The 20,912-nt window shown below is 40.7% G+C and overlaps 1 protein-coding gene across 2 annotated transcripts in view; it reads right to left on the reverse strand.

Annotated features, from left to right (window-relative positions):
* LOC311002088 (phosphatidylinositol-binding clathrin assembly protein) overlaps positions 1 to 20,912 on the reverse strand; it is an 88,885-nt gene that overhangs the window by 34,012 nt on the left and 33,961 nt on the right. For both annotated transcript variants that reach the window (XM_083993310.1, XM_083993309.1), the window contains exons 3-8: positions 7,739 to 7,814; positions 7,357 to 7,459; positions 5,678 to 5,771; positions 5,002 to 5,113; positions 3,973 to 4,079; positions 1,054 to 1,095 (exon numbers count right to left, since the gene is read on the reverse strand). In XM_083993310.1, the coding sequence (XP_083849436.1) occupies positions 1,054 to 1,095; positions 3,973 to 4,079; positions 5,002 to 5,113; positions 5,678 to 5,771; positions 7,357 to 7,459; positions 7,739 to 7,814 (534 nt within the window). The remainder of the gene's footprint in view (positions 1 to 1,053; positions 1,096 to 3,972; positions 4,080 to 5,001; positions 5,114 to 5,677; positions 5,772 to 7,356; positions 7,460 to 7,738; positions 7,815 to 20,912) is intronic.

The following is a 20,912-nucleotide window of genomic DNA, read 5'->3' on the forward strand; positions in this document are numbered from 1 at the left end:
AAAACAACTCTGTCTCGTAACGTTCCGTTATTTTCTCATAGCGTGGTGAATGTGCAGGTCACATCTTGTCCATCAGAGCGTTTGAGTTGTTGGATTGTGTATTTGATGAGTTTGATGAGGGAAACCAAGAAATCCCATTAGCCTCCGTAGCGTAGCTCTGAGCATCTTGCGGCTCTGCTCCTCCGTTTGAAAAATAGTTTGCACCGACAAATAAAGGTAAAAAACCTACTGCTAAAACTATAGGGATTATAGCAATGGGCCAATTCGCCAAAATGTTGAACTATCCCTTTAAGTATCGATTGGTTTTTTGCAATTTCAGGAGTCTCTCTGACGACTTCCCATCAGCCACTGGGAGGATTTTAAAGGAAAGAAAAAAACACCCTGCTTCAAGCGATTCCTCTGAAATCACAATTAGAGGCAGAAATGATGTCGTTTATTCCCTTGTAGTGTTGCCGTCTTGTTTTCAAGTCTTTTGTTGTTGCAATTATCTTTTTTTTTGTAGATTCAAGGTCTAAGCTCATTATTCGCAGCTGCTCAAGGCTTTTTTTTAAAAAAAATATATAAAAAATCCACGTGATGAAACGTGCGTCGGGCCAGGCCCCGCCGGTGGCGCCGCGTTTAACCAGGTCGACTTAAAACACATCGGCCCTGTTGTTGGATCTATAACGGGGCGTTTAGAGGTAAAAAGGAGAAAAGCAGGAAAGAACAGGAGCAGGAAAAAAACAAAAAATCAATCAAACCAGAGGAAAGCTGCCTGGATTTAAAGAGTATAAGATCAGGTTAGATGAGATGCTTCTTTGAAGTGAAAAACAAAAAAAAATGAGTGGGTGGAGAGTGAAGGGGAGAGAATGAGCGAACAACTGGTGAAAAGGGGGGAAGACGAAGAGAGGAGAAGGACGAGGTGGAGGAGGAGAACAGGTATATGTAAAGGGTGATATAAGGTGTGAAAGCAGAGGAGGAGAACTTGTTGAAGGGAAACGTGAGAAAAAGATGAGCTGGAAACAGAAAGAAGAAGAGGAGGAGGAGGAGGAGAGAGGTGAGATGTACACTGACCTGTGAGAGATCTGGGATGTCACCCTGATCTATTCCAACTTGCTGTCATCCAAAATAAACAAATCAACAAAATAAAAAAATATAAAAACAAGGGAGGGGAGGGGGAGGAAGGTGGGGTAAAATGGAGAAGGAAAAAAAAGAAAAGAGAGGGGCAGGGTTCATAAAAACAAAACAAAAAAAAGATGATAAAAGAAAAGAAAAGAAAAGAAAAAAACAAACAGGGGAATCGTTACTTCATGCAGTGGCAGTGTCAAACATAAACGACAACAGAAATAAACAAGGAAAAGTTTCCCACATCTGGGATTGGCCGACGGAGCCGACCAATCCCGACAGTGAATGACGATGATGGCTGGCACAGAGATAAATATGTGTCTGACCAATGAGGGAGAGAGCGTGAGGCATGGACGACTCATGAGCGATGACGTGACGACATCAAAAAACACATGTATATATAAAGATATATATATATATAAAAATATATATATATAAAGAGCACAGCTACGTCAGGATCGTCTCCGCACTGACTCATACTGTAACTCAAAGACACGTCACAGTTGTGGGAACATGTTGACTTTGCAGAGACACAGATAAAAGAACATCGAGTCCTCGTCTTCTTCATGATCATCGGCATGACCTCAGCTTTCTCTCTGAACAAGTGTTAAACGCTTTTTAACAGCACAAAATATGAATAACAGTCGATAACAGTGAACTCCCACCTCTTTAAAAGATGCTGCTCTCCCGGATGATTTTTTTTTTTTTTAGCTTTGTTTATGGAAACAGCCACAAAATGGGCAAATAACACCTCTTTTCCTTATTCTAAGAGAGAGCCCAGGAGAATTAATGTCAAAGTTTCTGATTATAATAATTAAACTTGAACCGTAGAGGAAGAGAGATTTAATTAAGGACATAAGGGAGAATCTTTAAAGTGTGACTGGGCGATGTTGGCACGAACAGAAAATTACTTTTTCCTGTCACAATAAGGGAAAAAAAGATAAATTATAGATAAATAATAAATTAATGATAGTTTTATTTCATTTAGTTCAGTTTAAAGGTCCTGGTATTGTCCGTAACGGCTGTTAAACATGGCTTTATATCAGAGGTTATTGTCATTAACATCACATAGTTGAGACTAAATGTGCTGAAAATCAAAAACACAGTCGAGTATCAAAGGTCGCCTACGACGTTTGCAAAAAGAAGAAGAAAAACAAAAGATAAGCAGTTATCTTATTTTTTAGAAATGTAAATAATAAAGATAACCCGGCAGTATCTGTATCTATAGAGGATAATATGTTCCTTATTCATAACCAAACATGTGGAGAAAAAGGTCCAAGACCATTCATTATCTAAATCTAAAGTTGGATTTATTTAGTAGTTTAGGGTCCCATTATTCGCCCCACTGGGTTCTGTACCTGGATTATTTTTAAATGAGAATGAGACAATGCCTGTGAAGATAAGAGTCTAATCTATCAATACATATTACAAGTCTGAGGAAGTCAGACATTGTGTCAGCATCCTGCGGGCAGCACAGTGGGCGGTTCTCATTAAAGATCATGTTCCCAGGCTGTTGTGCTGTACTTTATGGATTCAATACCTATATACTGTATAATGTACAGAGGCGTGCAGTCTGGGCACCCCTGGTCAAAATGTGTTAACAGTTTAGCAAGTGGAGGATTAAATGATCTCCAAAAGGCATTAAGTTAAACATGAAACACTCTTTTGTGATTTTTAAAGCAATATCAGTGTATTATTTTTGTTTTCAATAATTTTAGAGTGTAAAAGGGGAAACAAAGCAGCAGCCTGCAAAAGAATGGGAAACCCAGGAGACTTGAGCTCTCAGATAACTTTGACCAAGGTATTAGACAAGATATTTACTATTTACACACTGTGATAGTTTCCAAAGGGGGGACTACTAGGTACTAACTATGCAGGGGGCCAGACCTTTGCTGTCTTTTCTGTCATTTTGAAGATGTAAAAGATAAAAATGAAAAATATATACTATATATACTGTTTAAAATGTAAATGGGATGTGTCATCTGTAACTTTACGCCTTTTGCAGATCATTTCATCTTCCACTTGCTGAACTGTTCACATTAACAGACATTTTGAACAGGGGTACCCAGACTTTTGCATGATGCCACAGTAAATATATATATATATATATTTGTTATATTGCCGTTTGAGACAGTAACGTGTGTTTTCAAGGTTGAATTTTGGACTCAAATGTTTTGCATTAGCGAGACTGGACCAGATGATGGTGTAGGTTCGTCTTCCTCAGTGAAACTTAAAAAGGTGTTGACATATTTGAAAAACTCATTAGTTTATTCACTTGATGTGCCTGATTTTTTCTTCTTTTTAAAAAGAAATGTAAACCATTATATTTATGTTCTATCTGTACAAAACATAAAACACACACTTAATTGTGGAGGGAGCTCCTGAAAACCTAATTATGGAGGAGGAGGAGTGTGGGGAGCAGGGGGAGAGGGAGCCAACGGAGCGCCTAACCACATCCTCCATCTTAGGGTTATTTTGGTCCATATATATGTGTGCAGTGTGTGTGTGTGTGTAAGTGTCTACTGAGCAAATGTGGGGCAGTGAGGGTAAGTCAGGTCCCGCCTGTACAGTACAGTAGCTGAAGGAGCTAAATTATGACTGTACCAAGTGTGTGTGTGTGTGTGTGAAAATACAGGAGTAAGGCGATGTGATCAGAATGAGAGGAAGAAAATATAGGAAAAGGGTTCATTGGAACAAGAGTTGCTCTTCCAAAAACAACTATAACTAGAAAAAGAAAGCATTTCCTGCAGGAAATGCGTGTAAATTGACCAAAAAGCTTTTTAAAACCCTTTTTTTCCTCTTTTTTAAACGAATGTGTGCGCGTGTGGGACGTTGCGTACTTGTGTGAGCGTGTGGGTGTGAACGTACCTCAGCCACTTTGAGGAACTCTGACAGCTTCGTCATCCTGTAAAGAAATTTCTTGTAGATGTCCAGAGCGTCTTTACACTGGTTCTTCTTCATGTCAAAGTATTTCTCTACAGAAGCAGAGGGAGGGTGGGAGGGAGGGAGGGAGGAAGGAAGGAAGGAAAGCAGGAAGGAAGCAATGAAGGAAGAAAGGAAAGAAGGAAGGAAGGAAGCGAGGGAGGGAGGGAGGGAGGGAGGGAGGACCAATCAGTGCGTGACTGAGCAGACAAACACGAGCATTAGCAGTTACATGACAGCTTGTCAAAACCTACCACTGCTGCCGTGACAACCAGACTGTGAGCACATATGTTGGTGTGTGTGTGTGTGTGTTTCTGTTGGGTTTCTATCTGCCAGATAAGTGTGAGTGTGTGTGTGTGTGTGTGTGTGGTGCAAAACAAACTGCAGCTGTACTTACACCTCATCATTTCTGACACATCTAGGGGAGAGAGCATCAATTGGCTCAGTGGAGGCCGTGTTTGCACTGTGTGTGTGTGTGTCTGTACATGTATGTGTGTGTTGGTTTTGCTATACTTGTGAGGACCAGGTATTGAGAAATAACCTTTTCTGTGAGGACGTTATAAAGAACTGGACTGCTAATTTTACTCTTTTTTTATTTATAATCATGATCTTATTTCATATTAAAGCAATATGTTTTTAATCTTCTGAATTGTATGGAACTACAGATGTATGACATGAATCACAATGTAAGGGGGTGCTGAACTTGATAAGCTTTGCTTCTTTCAGCCCCTTCTCAAACTTGCACAGTATCATTGTTGTTTTGTTTCTTGTTACATAGATTGTTTGTCTTTTGATGTGCTTGTTTGAGACAAATAAAAATCAAATCAAATCAAATCAGGACGTCTCTGTTTTTTTTTCATCTTCCTAGCATCAGCAGAAAGGGGGGTCCTCACAGCATGCTATGGGGTCATGGTCCTCATAAGTATAGCAAAACAAGTATGTGTGTGTACGTGCATATGTGTGTGTGTGTTTTACCCAATAGGTTGATGACCCCTTCATTGTAAGCAGCGAACAGCCTTATGGAGTCTTTGAAGAGCAGCATGAAGGCCGAGTTGATCACTCCGTTGGTCAGCTCATTAGGGTTGGCCTGGAGAGAGGAGAGGGGTCGAGAGAGGTAGAGAAACACAGAGAGAAAGAGAGAGGGTAAAGGAAACATCTCTATCACATCTTTCCAAAAGCTTTTTTCTTTTTTTTTTTCACAGGAAAATGAAAACATCTCTTTCAAATATCCCCAAACATCTTTCTCCAAATAGCGGCACCTCTCCCCGTTGGCAAGAGGCAAACACATCAGCACACAACGCACAACTGTCAATTTAGTTTAGGTGGTGGGGAAAAAAACATGCACGCACACACAGGCAGACACTCAAGTACACACATATACACACACACATACAGTATGAGAAACTTCACCATCCATTTTCATTGCTCTTTGAAGCTGGTGGGCACAAACCACTCTGCACCCACCAATTTCAGCAAAACCCCCAACACCCCGATCTGTCACCATCCTCTGCTTCTTAGACTCAAACTTTGCAATCTGTTGTTTCCATTAACATTTTGATAGGAAAGCGAATCAACCACAACTCTGACAACAAGCATGCATAATGACACTCTTACACACACAGACACAAAGACGTAAAGACACACTTAGTACCTGGAAATCCAGCAGAGCATCCAGCTGGTTCTGAATGATGGGCAGCGTCTTGATCAGCTTCTCTGTGTTCATGGTGCGCATCACGCCGTCAATCCTAACAACACAGGAAACAAAGACACACACACACACACACATCAGTAGCGGGCACCTTGTTGACAGAAATTCTTATGCAAATCTTCATGCAAATTGAGCCATACCCCAAAAAAGTAACAAACAAATTATGAGAAACTATGGGAAGCCAGAACAAACACAATTAAGGGTTTTGCATTTTAAAAAAAAAGAAAAAGCAAATGTGCTCAGTAATGCAAAAGTCTTTACGGCTACTTCAGGCGACAAACGGCGACTGAAACTTAATTTCTCTATAAATTATGAGACTCTGCTCAGCAGGATGGAAACGACAAAGGATTCAATGTCAGCCCACACCTGTTGGATCTTTGAAAAAAAAAAAAAAAAAGGACCTTCGCAACACAACCTCCAGAAATGATGAATCCACTATCACAAAGTCTATAATCTATTTTTATCTTGTATTTTTCAGACAGTGGCTAATATAAAATTAATAGTTTAAAGTTAAAGTTTAATATAAGCTTATCTTAGCACAAAGACAGGAAGCTGGTTTATTATGTTTGTTTAATCTGTGCAAAAAAAAATGTTAATGAAATATGACAGGAAGTAGTCTGTACCAAAACATACCGTTCATGCTACAGTAAGCTAGGCTAATCATTTGCCAGATGCAGCCTCCTGTAGCCGTTTGTAAAAGCAGATTACAGACACATCTTTTTTCAACAGCGTTCTGTTCAATAGCGTGCGTGGTTGTGTGTGCATGTGCAAGTTTAAGTGTGGAGATGATGGCTCAATACATGTGATTGTGTACTTGCACTTGCCAATTGATAATTTATTGTAACTATATCGTTACATGTTGTGAAGCACATGGAGTTAGCCTTGTGCATGAAATGGCTTTTTTGGAATGGAAATGGAATGGAATGGAATGGAATTGAATGGAATGGAATGAAATGAAATGAAATGGAATGGAATTGAATGGAATTGAATAGAATGGAATGGAATGGAATAGAATGGAATGGAATTGAATGGAATGGAATGGAATTGAATGGAATAGAATGGAATTGAATGGAATAGAATGGAATTGAATGGAATAGAATGGAACGGAATGGAATGGAATGGAATGGAATTGAATGGAATAGAATGCAATGGAGTGGAATTGAATTGGATATTTAAAAACCATAAGAAAGTTCTGTCTTACTTTTTGGAGAGAAACTGAATTTCCCCAAAACCTTTCTTTTAAAAAAACAAGTTTTTTTTTTTTTTTTACCTCCCACACATGGCCTCCACGAGCCGACATTAAAGAATCAACTTGCGTAACACTGAGTTCAGAGACCCCAACCCTCATGCATAAGTGATAAACCAAAATAAACCTGTGTTGCCTGGAACACCTTCACATGACGCTCACACTAATCGATGTTGTGTGTTGACGTCTAGATAAAAGCTTTTGTGGGGGAATAACAACAAAAACCTCCGCTTCTTCATTTCTGCCTCTCGCCGTGGCAACAAGAGCTAAACACAGTCCCCTGGTGTGCAACAAGATGAGTGTGAAATGATGAGCGGGATTGTCGGTTTGCGTGTCGTCTCTCTGTGTGTGTGTGTGTGTGTGACCTCCTCCTTACCCCCTCTTCATCTTGGTGAAATCCACGGCCACCAGCCTGTAGGACATGGCCTTCTCGTTCAGGTAACGACTGTATCGTCTGATGAAGGTTGACATGTCGTAACCTGGGAGGGAGCGAGGGTAGCGGGTGAAGTCAGACAAGCTACGAATGAGCCCTCCACTTTGTTACATAACCTGTCCGTTTGCTTTATATACATTAAACTGTACATTGGCACTGTGTCAGATGCATTTGAATCAGCTAAACTCTCTCCATTGTCTGTTTGTTCACAGAGGTAAATCCTGCCGATCTAATTAAAACAAAATCAAAAATGCTGTGAATCATCTTCACAGAGCGATTGAAGAAAAGTCGTGAATGACTTGATTGAATGTGTTTGTGCTTTTACCTTGCAGCGCTCCTTTATCCAGGAAGTTGTTCAGGTTGAACAGAGTATTTCTGGAGGCCAGGTACTGGATGAAGCGCTGAAATGATACAGATAGAGACAGATAAGCAACGGTGAATGAATATAAAACAGTCAATATCAGGCTTTTCCTCCCTGATATGTGTGTGGAGTTTGTAACACCATTTAAAGGGGAACTCTATGCGAGCTCGGTCGGTTTTCCTCTGTTTTGCTAACCCTCCTCTCGGCCATGTGCATTTGTTTTCAACAAAGCCGGCAAGAAAGCAATCAATGGAGTGGTGGATAACGTTATATATCATATATGATGTTACAATGTGTATATTTGTGTAGGCTTATCTGTCATAAACCAGAGATTACGGGTTACGGGGCGCGTTTGTCAGAAGCTCTCATCTTGCAAGGTTGATTTTTGGCCAAGAGACGCTAGGTGGAAGGCAGAGAGCCTCCATTCTCCACGTGACAAATCATTTAACCATCACAATTACTCTAATTCTGTTTAATCTTAGATTTTAAAGAGGAACTATGCTAATTCCCATTTGTTTTTTTTGTAATTCACTCTTTAATGCTTGAAAGTTAACAGCACAATAAAAGGGCCAACATACTGTATATATAACTGTCACAATCAAGACATGACTTATTGTTTACATGAAAATCTATCGACACTGATTCTCCAATCAACTATCTAGTATGAGATTCATGTACTGTAGGAACCCCATAATTCCCATTTGTTATGACTCTGCTTTGACTTATTGTTGTGTTTTTGAATACAGTTTCACTTGGGACACGTCTCACCGCTGCTGCTGCTGCTGCTCCTCCTGCTACTTCAAGTGGTTTAACCTCGACCACTTCCATCACGTCAACGTTTAAAAATTAACTTCCCCTCCTGCTGTTTTTTTTTTTTTTGTCCAGTCATTTATGGGAGTCCTTCTGAGCAGCTCACACTCACACACACACAAAACCGGAGAGGGAGGACAAATGGCGAGAGGAAGCCGTCTGAGAAAAATTAATTAACCTTTGGGAGGAGACTGGCAGCACAACATTGTACTGATTATGTAATAACCCCTTGAAAATGTTAATGAGATCAGATCTTTAAAAAAAAAAAAAAAAGCTGAAACGTACGAGCGATGAGAAATGTCATCACAACTTTTTTTTCTCTGTTTATATTTGAACATTTTTTCCAGCCTGCCACCGTGTAACAACAGAAACTTGATCCCTCTTCACGTTAACTTTCCCCCTTCATCCAACTTTTTAAAACACTAGTCACTTGTTCTGTGTTTTTTTTTTTTTTTTTTTTTTTGACAAATCTGAAGTTGCTAAGCAGGTGCTGGAAGATTTTCAGATGCCGTTTTCCAAGGACTTGAAAAAATAAAACGTCTTGAGTGTGTCTGCTGTTTTTCCAACACCACCTTTTCTTCCTCCTCACATGTTCGTATAGCCTCACACCTGGGAGTTGCCTCGTACGACCCCTCTCTTTCACCGAGCAGCTCCTATAGGCTTTTTCTCTCCTTTTGAGTTTTTTTTTTCTCCCCCTACCTTGTTTGAGAGCAACCCCCGACGCTAAGATATTAATGATGAGGGGAGCTTTACTTATTCACTTTTGCAAGCCAAGATTTTTCTGGCTGGAGCTGCAGATTGGGAGCGCAGTCAGACCTCGGGGAGAAATCCGGTCCCTGAGCAGGTGCCGGTAGCTCATCCATATTTCCCACTGACTGTCTTCATCTGTCTACACAGAGATGAGTGGGGGAGGGGGGAGGGGGAGGGGGGGCTGAAGATTTGAGTCAGCAACTCAACAGCACATAAGTCGACAGACTATGGCGACCAACAGGTGCAGCAGCGTTTACCGCAACTTGTTTTCACACCATCACTGTTTGACGTGAAGGACTTCAAAGATCTTGGACTTAGATGAAGTATATTAGTCTACTTGCCAGCCCATAGGGCCCCATTGTGAACCCGGAAATGTTGAGTACCCCAAAGTTTTATGTTAGAAATATATAGTATGGGTCCCCAGTATTCAGAAACTGCCGGATGCTAACTTATATATATTGGGCAATTAGCATAACAGGCATAATTAGCCTAAATTAGCATAATTGCCTATATGGGCAATATTTCAACAAAATTGACTTGGCTGATCTGGGCAATATTAGTGTGGTTTTAGGGGTTATTGATGATGCTGAATAGATTTCTGACATTTTCAAAATTCAAAATGGCTGTCTAAACCGGAAGTGACCAGATTTTAACCGCCAGTGGGCCGATTTTGATGGATTTCAAAATCTGGTCATCGGTTTAGACAGCCATTTTGAATTTCAGATTCAGATTCAAATGTCAGAAATGGATTCAGCATCATCAATAACCCCTAAAACCACTCCAATATTGCCCAGATCAGCCAAGTCAATTTTGCTTAAATATTGCCCATATAGGCAATTATGCTAATTTATGCTAATTATGTCAATTCTGCTAATTGCCCAATATATGTAAGTTAGCATCCGGCAGTTTCTGAATACTGGGGACCCATACTATCTATTTCTAACATAAAACTTTGGGGTACTCAACATTTCCGGGTACTCATTGTTGGCAAGTAGACTATATTGTGGGAATAATGCGGAAAAATAAAACTTCAACTGCTTTTGAGCGGACGTGCACCTGCAAAACGCCTCGACGCAGGTGTCAGACTTGAACGTCGAGCTCCACCTTGACAGAAAAGTGAAATTCTTCATGGTATAAAGGGGCCAGGTGTATTGTTTAGATTGTTAACCTTGTGTAACCGGTTGCTGCGGCGTGTGATTTATTTTTCTGGCAGATGGTATTTGCTGAGCTGTGAGGGAGAGGTTGAGATCTTTTATTCGACTTAAGTATCCACCACTGTGCCGCCGCTGTTCAATTGAATTTATTCTAGTTTCTGGTTGTTGTTTTTTTTTTCTTGTTCAGTGGTTAATCTCATATTTTGTGTCGTTTTATGTGGTTTCGATACAAGAATCTTGAATCTAAAAGTTGGAAATAATGTTAAATTCCCTCAAGTTAATATCTCTGCAGCCTTTTCCAGTCGAGTGAAGTTTCTGCTTTTTTACTTATCTGCAACATTTTCTGAATATTTCATCTTATATGAAGTCTTGTCTCCACTGTTGGTGAGGCGACAGATACGACACAACCTGACTCTTCACCTGGACGTGAACTTTGCGTTTTGTCCCCTCTGAACGTTTTCTGCTATGGTCGTTCTCCTTCCTCCTTGTGTCGCTGTATTTAAAAAAAAAAAAAAAAAAGTGCAGTGGAATAAGTCCTGGCCATCGGCCACAGTTTTGGGAACTCAGGCCTCGGGCTTCCCAAAAGCATCTTAACGTTAAGGCTGTCTCTGTCCAGCTGACTTAAAATGATCTGAGATTTGCCAGTTTGCCAATTCCCAATCTGGCAGCGGACCAACCCCTCGCTGGCTGGTTGGAGCATCTAAGAATGTGTGTGCGTGCATGTGTGTGCGTGTGCGTGTGCAGAAATATGCTTGCGGGCATGTGTGTTGGATTCAGCTGCACTGACACGTTTCCAAAGGCTCTGGGACTGTTTAAAAAGGCATAAAGAATCTGATTTTGTTCTTGTCCTTTCTCTTCTGTGTTCGCTTTTGCTCTAGGGACAAAACTTTGTTCACACTGTCACATGTGGGGATTGGACTTAAAGCCGGGGACAGTATGGCTGTATCCCCTAAGAAGTTAGCCAATGATTTAGGGGTTAAGAGTTTTTTTGTGTGTGAGTGAGGACTGAGTCAAAGTAGAAATAAAGGCTGGAGAGCAGCTATGTGAGTCAGCGACTTCAACTTTGGAACCAGTAGAGACAGAATAAGTTCAAGACTTTATTATTTTACCCCAGACAACATGTCCAACATGAAAAAAAAAAATTCAACAAACTGGAAACTGTTTTTTATTTAATCTGTTTATAACCTACTCAAGTTTCTCTCCAACAAACACTTAAATCGAACATGTGGGAACAACAACCTCTGACATTGCACGGTGCACACAATGTACGAGTTCGTCCATCGCCTGCCAGCATTTATCTAGTTCATCTCCACTACTTTCTCTGCTCCTTTGCACTTTATCTGACCCATACGCCACTTGTATTCACTTAGTCTTTCTATATTGCCCTTGTTCTTACTGTATGTCTATTTATACTAGTAGTAGCAGTGTAAAAGCGCAGTAAAAATCATTGTATGTGTTTATATATTAGGCCAATACAGCTGATTCTGGATCTGATTGATGGATTTGGAAGTAAATAAAATGCCATGCTCATTGTGATGACTTCAGATATCAAATATTCAAATCTACAATTCAGAGAAAGAGAAGCAGCAGCAACCAGTGGGAGTTTAGCATTTAGCAGCGCGGCTCTAATCCACCAGTGAAATATTTTATCGATTAAACCTGCCGCTGCACACCTCCATGATCCTCTCCGGATTATCACTAAAGAACCTCGGTGATCCCCGACACCGACATCAGGTCGAACTTTTAACGAGCAAAAAAAAAGTTCATTTAAAAACACAAAGTGAAGCTGTGTGTAAAATAAAGCTGCCACTCTAGTTGATTGATCAGTGAGTCAATTAAAAACAACTAAGTGATTAATTCCTGCTGATTTCCTGTCAATCAACACATCAATCAATGGTCTCTGCTGTCAGATGTATGAGGCACCGCATGTGGTTTGAAATGATGTGGTAGGAAATAAAGGAATCAAAATAAACGAACCCAGGTTAAGACAGAGAAAGTTAGACAAGATGGCCGCAGATAAAGAGACGGCGAGAGAGAAAGAAAACTTCATACGCTCTCGGCCTCATCAAAAAGTCCATCTGACGGGAGCCCGAGTTCCTCCCACCGCCTCAGATACAAAAGGCGGAGGCAGAGGGAGAACCCACACAAAACGCGTGGATATAGTTAAAAAGGAGAAAATCTATAAAGGGGCAGAAACACTCGCCGCAGAGAGACAGAGAGAGAGAGAGAGAGAGAGGGAGAGGGAGAGAGGGGGAATCAGAAACCCGCTGAGCTCTGGATTATTCACGTTCCAAGAAAAAGACGGCGCTCTGAGAGGAGCTTCAGATTTTGAGAAGAGGTGTAAGAATAGAGAGAGAGAAGATGTAGAGATAGAGAGGAGGGGGGGGGGAGGCAGATCGGCTCAGCTTGTCAAATAATTCATGTTAGCATATCGGAGAACAACCTCATGTATTATTGATACATTTAGATCCTGGGCTTCTCCCGGCCGCCGCTCTCCAACCTCAGCACCGCCACCGACACGCGGCTGCTATACATAGAGAGACCGGCATCCGGCCCTTCACTCCTCCTCCTTCCACATCTCTCTCTCGCTCTCTCTCTCTTTTTCTCTATGAGGTGCACAAGTTGGTGGTTTCCCTAGTAACCGAACACCACAGCCTCAGGACTGACCTGAAGCTGCTCAGACAAAGGGATATACCAAGGCTGGATCGACAGACACGGCTGGTAGTTTGGTTTTTTTTAGTTAATTACGCAGAAGTTTCCCCCTTTTTTATACAATAACTATAACATTTCTTACAATAGAAGGGTTTTTTTTCCAACCAATGTAGACTGTGCTCATTTGAAACATGTAAGATAAAATAACAGCAGATCATCAATGTCATTTTCTATATTACAACATGTTCTCACTTACTATGAATGGACTTAGCGTAATGTTGGCTGCATTTGAAAAACATAAAAATAATTTATTTCCTCCTTATTTAGTTCAGTGGTTTCTTTGCGGCATGGTCCAAGTGTACGCCGTTTAATTAGACTTGAAAGTTGTGCACATGCGTGACAGAATCACGCCACCATATGAAGTCGGTGGAAACACTGGAGCTTGCAGATAGGGCTGTCACAATCATGACTGATGATTGATTGCCATACAAATAAATTGCAATTAGTGATTTAATTGTCATTTTCTGATGATTTTATACAACTCGTTTGTGGCGCTCCACTCATGTGCAACTAAACCACAGCAGGAGAGGAGAAGGGGTGCAACATGATGAGGTCATTAAAAGAGCACCACGAGAGCGTTTTGGAGTTGTTGGATTGTGTGTTTGATGAGTTTGAAGAGGGAAACCAAGAAATCCCATTAGCTCTGAGCAGCTCGCGGCTCTGCTCTGCCGTTCTAAAAATAGCTTGCACCGACAATTTAAGGTAACAAACCTTCTGCTATGACTATAGGGATTATGGCAATTTGCCAAAATGCTGAACTATCCCTTTAAGTATAGATTGTTTTTTTTTGCATCTTCAGGAGTCTCTCTGACGACTTCCCATCAGCCACTGGGAGGATTTTAAAGGAAAGGAAAGAAACACCCTGCTTCAAGCGATTCCTCTGACTTATGTAAATGGGCCAATTTGCCAAAAATGTTGAACTATCCCTTTAATCATGGCAGCCAGCTTTTTAAAACAATGTTGGGTTTAAGTCGGACTTAAAGAGGGCCCGTGAATACAGGAGGAGCCAGTGTGCACAGGCTCTGGTCGGGACGGTTTGGACCCAATCAAAGCTCCACGTCATCCTCCATCTACATCTACCCGATTCTGCTTCGGCGGTATAGAAAACGCACGGAGCAGCCTGATTGGTCAACGTGAGCGCTGTGTGCAGGTTAACTGACGTCACACGACGATAACGGTTGAAAAAGAGTTGTTTAGACCACCTCTGTTCTCAGAGCCTATGAAGAACAACGACAACAACAACAACAGCAGCGTCTTCTAGCAGCAGATGAATTATTGATCCTGGCAGTGAGAGATTCTCTCTTCGCTTTCACAGACTGCACAAATAGCTGCGAGCTATTTGGGATTCACAGTCTTGCTCAAGGACACTACAGCAAAGTGTGTGTGTGTGTGTGTGTGTGTGTGTGTGTGTGTGTGTGTGTGTGTGTGTGTGTGTGTGTGTGTGTGTGTGTGTGTGTGTGTGTGTGTGTGTGTGGGGTTGTGAGGGAATAAATAAGGGTCAATTAGGTCTGGTTATCTCCAAACCAGAGGAGAGGAGGAGGGGAGGAGGGGGGGTCAGGGAGTCCAAGGGGGGGAGTTTATTTTGGGCTCCTGCTGCTGACTCCACTTTTCTCTCTTTCTTCCATTCTTTCTTCCTTCTCAAAACGCACTCGTTTCGTCAGAGCGCCGACTGCAAACCCACTTCCACTGAAAGGTGATGACTCACGCGAGAGGAATGAGTCGTGATCGAGCTGCGTTGAATGAAAGCAGCTCTTATGCAACGAACGACGCCGCGCAGACCTGCTGCACACACGGGGAAAACAGACGTGTGGATACGCACAGACACAAACCGAGTAGCCTAAATCCTGCCTGCATGGGATTCTCCCTCTCTCTCTCTCTCTCTCTCTCCCTCTCTTTTTTTTCCTTCCTCCTCCTCCTCCTCCTCCTTCTTTTCCTTTTCCTTTCATATGTAGTGTTTCTCCTCCTCTTATGCAATCACTCATTAAGCCCCTGAATCCAATCTGAGTGTGGAAGAAACAGAGTCGCACAGACACTTGGTGGGAGCTGAGCACACGGGATTAAAGAAATGTGTCTAGATTTAAACATTCGCAAGTGTTATATCCAGCTTTAGCAGTGCCGTAGTGTGTGTGTGTGAGTGTGTGTGTGAGTGTGTGAGTGAGAGAGTGTGTGTGTGTGTGTGTGTGCCCACAAGGTGACAAGGCTAATAGTGTGTGGGCTCCTGTTCTCGGGGGAGCAGTTGTGTCTTTCTGGTGGATGAGTGTGCCTGCGAGGTCAATGATCTAGCCGAGCAACGTGAGTCATCATTTGAAACACACACACACACACACACACTAGGTAATAGTACAGTTTTCTCTCCCACAGTGCCATGGTCGTCATTTTGACTTGAACACAATTGACAAGAGAGCAGAGTGCAGAGACTCAGGTACTACAGCTTGGTTGTGTGTGTGTGTTTGTTTGTGTGACTGTCTCCGTTACAGGTTCAAGAATGACACTTTGATTCAATCAGGAAGTCACACTCAGGACCAGGATCTGATGTCATTCGATGAGTTAAAGGTAAAGTTTGATGTGCCTAGGGTTGCAAAGGGGTGGAAAATTTCCAGTAAATTTCCGGAAAATTTCCAGAAACTTTCCATGGGAAGTTAAGCTGGGGAATTTTGGAAATATTCCAAATTGGAAACTTTCCATGGGAATTATGGGAATATATGGGAATTATTGGGAATTTATGGGAATTAACTAGAATTTGGGGGTAATTAATTTAGACAAACTGGATCATATCCAAACATAAATGTAAATATTTTGTTTTGTCATACGCAGACAACCATGCAAAATAATATAATTAAAAAACATGACATTTCAAAAGATTTATTTTGTGAGTAGAACTTTATCAAGTTTTAATTCTTGTATGAACAATCAATTATTTTACTGAACCACAAAAACATGAATGTTGAGTAAAATTTTACTCACCCTCACCAATCAATTTAGTAAATTTCTCATTTATTCCCGTTTATTCCCATATATTCCCATTAATTCCCATTGAAAGTTTCCAACTTTGAAAATTCCCGGAATTTTGCAACCCTAGATGTGCCACATAAACACTTCTTTAAATATTTACGGCTTCGGGAGTTTTTTATCACGGCACGTTTAAAGAATCCAGTGCAACCAGATGAGTCGAATCCAGTCAAGTAAAATCTGTTTAAATCCCATAATCAAACCATTAAATAAAATCTAAATATACCAGACCTAAGAGCAGCCTCCACCAGGGTTTATTATAGCATCATTTGTGGGACAGACTCTAGACTGCCACTATAAATGGAGACATTGTGCTCCTAAAATTTGAGAGTTTGCAAGTAAATTTTTCATCTACATGCGCTATAGGGGCTGTCACTTGTTAGAAAAATTTGGTTAGAACGAATATAAAATGACCCGTAATTCATTCGCAGGTCATTACCGCTCAAATATGAACTGTTTACCCCACGTTCAAACAAATATTCGAATATCGAAAATAAAAAAAGTGACAGCCCTAACTTGCGCATGTTCAAGCAGAAAATTTGCTGTTTTTTTTTTTTCTTTTAAACACTGGTGAAACGAGGAAGTGGCAACTCAACCTGTTATCTGTCATTACAGGTGGCAGGCCAATCAATGTGTGTGAGGATCAATGAATGAAAAGGAAATGTGAATATTTGCTTTTCAAGTCGATGTATAGTGTGCGCCCCTACATTTTCAGCTTGCACTCCTAAAATTTTAGGTTAGGGTTCACTGTGCTCCTGGTAAAACAAGTTAGTCTGGAGATTAAAAGATTTTGGAGCGTGTTTTTTTTTTTTTTTTTTTTTTTAAATGTCTGAATGTTAATGTGTTATAAATGTAAAAAGAACATTATTATACGTTCAGGAAGCTATCCTACTGAGATCAAGAGAGAGAGAGCTGAGTGCTGAAAATTAAATTCAAAAAGCAGGGCCATCAAAAAGAAAGTGATGTTGTTTCGATTAATGCAATAATTAAAGCAGATATCAGTGGAATGTTTTTGTTAATATAAGTCCTAAATAGTCCTATTTTCCGTCAGCAATCACTTACATGAAGTATTTCAGCCTAAACACGAGTCTCTCCGTCACTCTGCTCTGCTGTAACCCGAGGAGAAAATTTTCCTTGTGGGATACAAGTGTTATCCAATGAGGAGAGAGAACGGCATGAAGGGCTGTGTGTGCAGCCAAGGGATGCGCGTGAATGTGGTGACGTAGCACGAGGACCAATTGATGCCTGACAAGGGCGGGGGCTGCTAACTCATGGTGCGTTCAAAGAAACTCGTACTTTGTGTTTTTCCTTCCTGTGAAGTCATACCAGTTCGATCTGGTACGAGTTCACGGGTCGGAAGTTACGAGTGGCCGTTATAGGGAACTTTCACAGACAACAGGATGGTAAAAACACGAGCTACGGGTTACCTGGAACGCTACCAAGTCGTAGTTGTGACTTGAAGCTGTAACTTACGGTTTCAAAAGCCTGCCTTGAACGCAGCATTAGCCGAAACGGCCGTGAAGCTGATATCTGCTTTAACACACGTTGTGTTACACTGTAATAGTTTGAATCAGGAGTCGAAAGCTAAACCCGTCTCTGTTAACAGTTATTTCCTGGATTATTGAGATCGACTGTGTGAAGATTTTTGATCAAATAAAAAAACAAAAAAACTTCAAAAAGGAACAAAGCTGCGGTGCAGATGTGAGTCAACAACTCCCGAGTAGCATCTACTAAGGTAGGAAACTCTACAAAAAAAAAAAGATCTGGCTGCACTTTGTAGAGAGACGAGAAATATTCAACAAATATTTTACACTTATAAATCTGTTCATCTCTCTCGCTGCCTCTCAAATATCTGGGGGAGACTTGGGCAGCTGTGGTGCAGTGTTTTAGCTCCCGCTTTCATCTCCAAAGTGCTCTGAATGTTCTGCTTCATGCCTTCTTGTCTCGCTTTGTCTCCATGGCAACAGCGGCCAAGGGGCTCATGGGTATTGTAGTAAGTACAGTAATTTGGAGGATGAATCCTTCAGAATCTCTCAAAATAAATGTAAAAAAAAAAGGAGAAGAAAAGCTAAAAATGATTAAAAATAATCACCAGAGCATAAACTATACTTTTGTTAAATTATCCAAGAGACTGAGGAGAAACACGAGGAGGTGAATTGAAGGAAAGTTTAGAAATGTAAGAGGTTTTTTTGTTGTTTCTCAGTCCAAATCCATTCTGTTCAACAACTTAATAACTCCAGCGATTGGAAAGCACATTCCTGGATAATGAGTGTCGCCTTGAACACACAAGGGTGTGTCTAATAAAGGAGCTTGAGGCTGGAGAACATCTGATAAACTGGTGTTTGTTCTCTGAAATCAATCTGTGGACTGGAGCTGGAGAAGTTACAGTAACCTTAAAGACTCCACTTCTGTTTTTAGTTCATAAAACGTTCTTATTCTATATTATTTATAACGTGTCTCTGTTCTCGCTCTGCAGGTTTTTTTGTTTTGGAGCAACAGAATCCAGGATCCATACCAACACCAATACCAATACCAACACCAATACCAACACCAATACCAATACCAATACCAATACCAAGAAGAACAATTATTGTTATTGTAGTACTGGTAGTAGTAGCTGAGCCATAATAGAAGTGGTAAAGGTAGTAGTCATAGCTGTAGTATTGTGATTTACTATTATTAATGATAACACTGGTTCCTATTACTATTAATATGATTATTTTCACTAAATCGTTTAACAGCATATATGACAATATCACCATCACTTATGAGTACAACTTATTATTGCCACTGTCCAAAATGTATGTTTTTTTTTTCTTCTTTTGGGTAATTTACTTTAAAAAAAAAAACATAAACTTTCATATATTCTAGATTAATTCCATGTAAAATGATTTTTCTGTATTAATTTTGATGGTTACTGCTTAAAACTCATGAAAATCCATAATCTCAAACTATCAGAATATTTCACTTCTGTAGGATTTCTATTTCTAGACCAAGAAATAGTCTGTATATGTACTGTAGGGATGGAAATGTATCCCAAAAACTGTTGGACATCTCTCTATAATAAAGTAAAGCTCCTTGAGATAATATGAATTATGATTTGACGCTGTACGAATAAACGTGAATATTCATTCATAAGGACGCAGGTCTTGGGGGAGGAGGAGCGGTGTCTCCATTAAGGAACTCCATTACTTACTTCTATCACTGGATCACTTTTAACTGCAGATCAGATGCAGTGAAACAGCTAATTGTAATGTTTTAGGTGCAATTGTGTCACGCGGTGGCGGCGACGGCGGCGGCGGCGGCAGAAGCAGCAGAGCTAATTACAGTTGTACTAATTAAACCTGGCACTTGAAGAGAGGCAGAAACGACTCCTCGCAGGCGTTACCTTTCAGAGTGAGTGTTCAACCGGAGAGCAAACAGAGGATGAGCTGCAGTAAAAACACACACACATACACACAGGACAGCAGAGGTTTTATTCAAGTGCTGTCCTGCATGAGTGGACACTTTTCTTTTTTTCTTTTTTTTTGCCATTTCATGCAACATTAGGAGCTGCTGCACTACGGTTTGACCTCTAAAAGACAGTGAGACACAGACAGACACCGTCCTCCACCACATGTGCAGCAAAGGTGCCAGTTTCTCACAGAAGACGTAACCGCACCGCAAACAGGAAACAGACTTCAGCCTCCTTCAGCTGCAACAATAGCACAACAGTCACAGTCAAAGCATCTTCTTTACTCTAGATGCAGCGTCAACATGTACTGTACCTAGGGACGTCATGATTATAGATTTTCTTGGTAAGATTATTGTCAGAGAAATAATCACGGTATTACGATTATCACGATTATTCTGCATTAATTAAAGCAGATATCAGTGGAATGTTTTTGTTAATATAAGTCCTAAATAGTCCTATTTTCCGTCAGCAATCACTTACATGAAGTATTTCAGCCTAAACACGAGTCTCTCCGTCACTCTACTCTGCTGTAACCCGAGGAGAAAATTTTCCTTGTGGGATACAAGTGTTATCCAATGAGGAGAGAGAACGGCATGAAGGGCTGTGTGTGCAGCCAAGGGATGCGCGTGAATGTGGTGACGTAGCACGAAGACCAATTGATGCCTGACAAGGGCGGGGGCTGCTAACTCATGGTGCGTTCAAAGAAACTCGTACTTTGTGTTTTTCCTTCCTGTGAAGTCATACCAGTTCGATCTGGTACGAGTTCACGGGTCGGAAGTTACGAGTGGCCGTTATAGGGAACTTTCACAGACAACAGGATGGTAAAAACACGAGCTACGGGTTACCTGGAACGCTACCAAGTCGTAGTTGTGACTTGAAGCTGTAACTTACGGTTTCAAAAGCCTGCCTTGAACGCAGCATTAGCCGAAACGGCCGTGAAGCTGATATCTGCTTTAATTTCACAACACTATGAATGTGTAAAATCAAATATAGTCTAAATATAATTACATTACTCATTGTTTACACAAAATATTTCAAGTATCTATTAATGTATGACCAATTCTTAATCCCTGAAATATTCAGGTCATAAATTGTTATCTATACCAAATGTTTGTGTTTATTTTAATCGTTTTTTGTTTTGTTTTGCTTTCTTTTAAATTAAAAATGACATGCTAACATTTAAATTCCTACCAATTCAATGTTAGGTTAGTTAAATGGACCAGTATCTGTGCATTTACCTTTATTTTTG

This window comes from Trachurus trachurus (genome assembly GCF_905171665.1).
Source record: "Trachurus trachurus genome assembly, chromosome: 18".
NCBI lineage: Eukaryota > Metazoa > Chordata > Actinopteri > Carangiformes > Carangidae > Trachurus > Trachurus trachurus.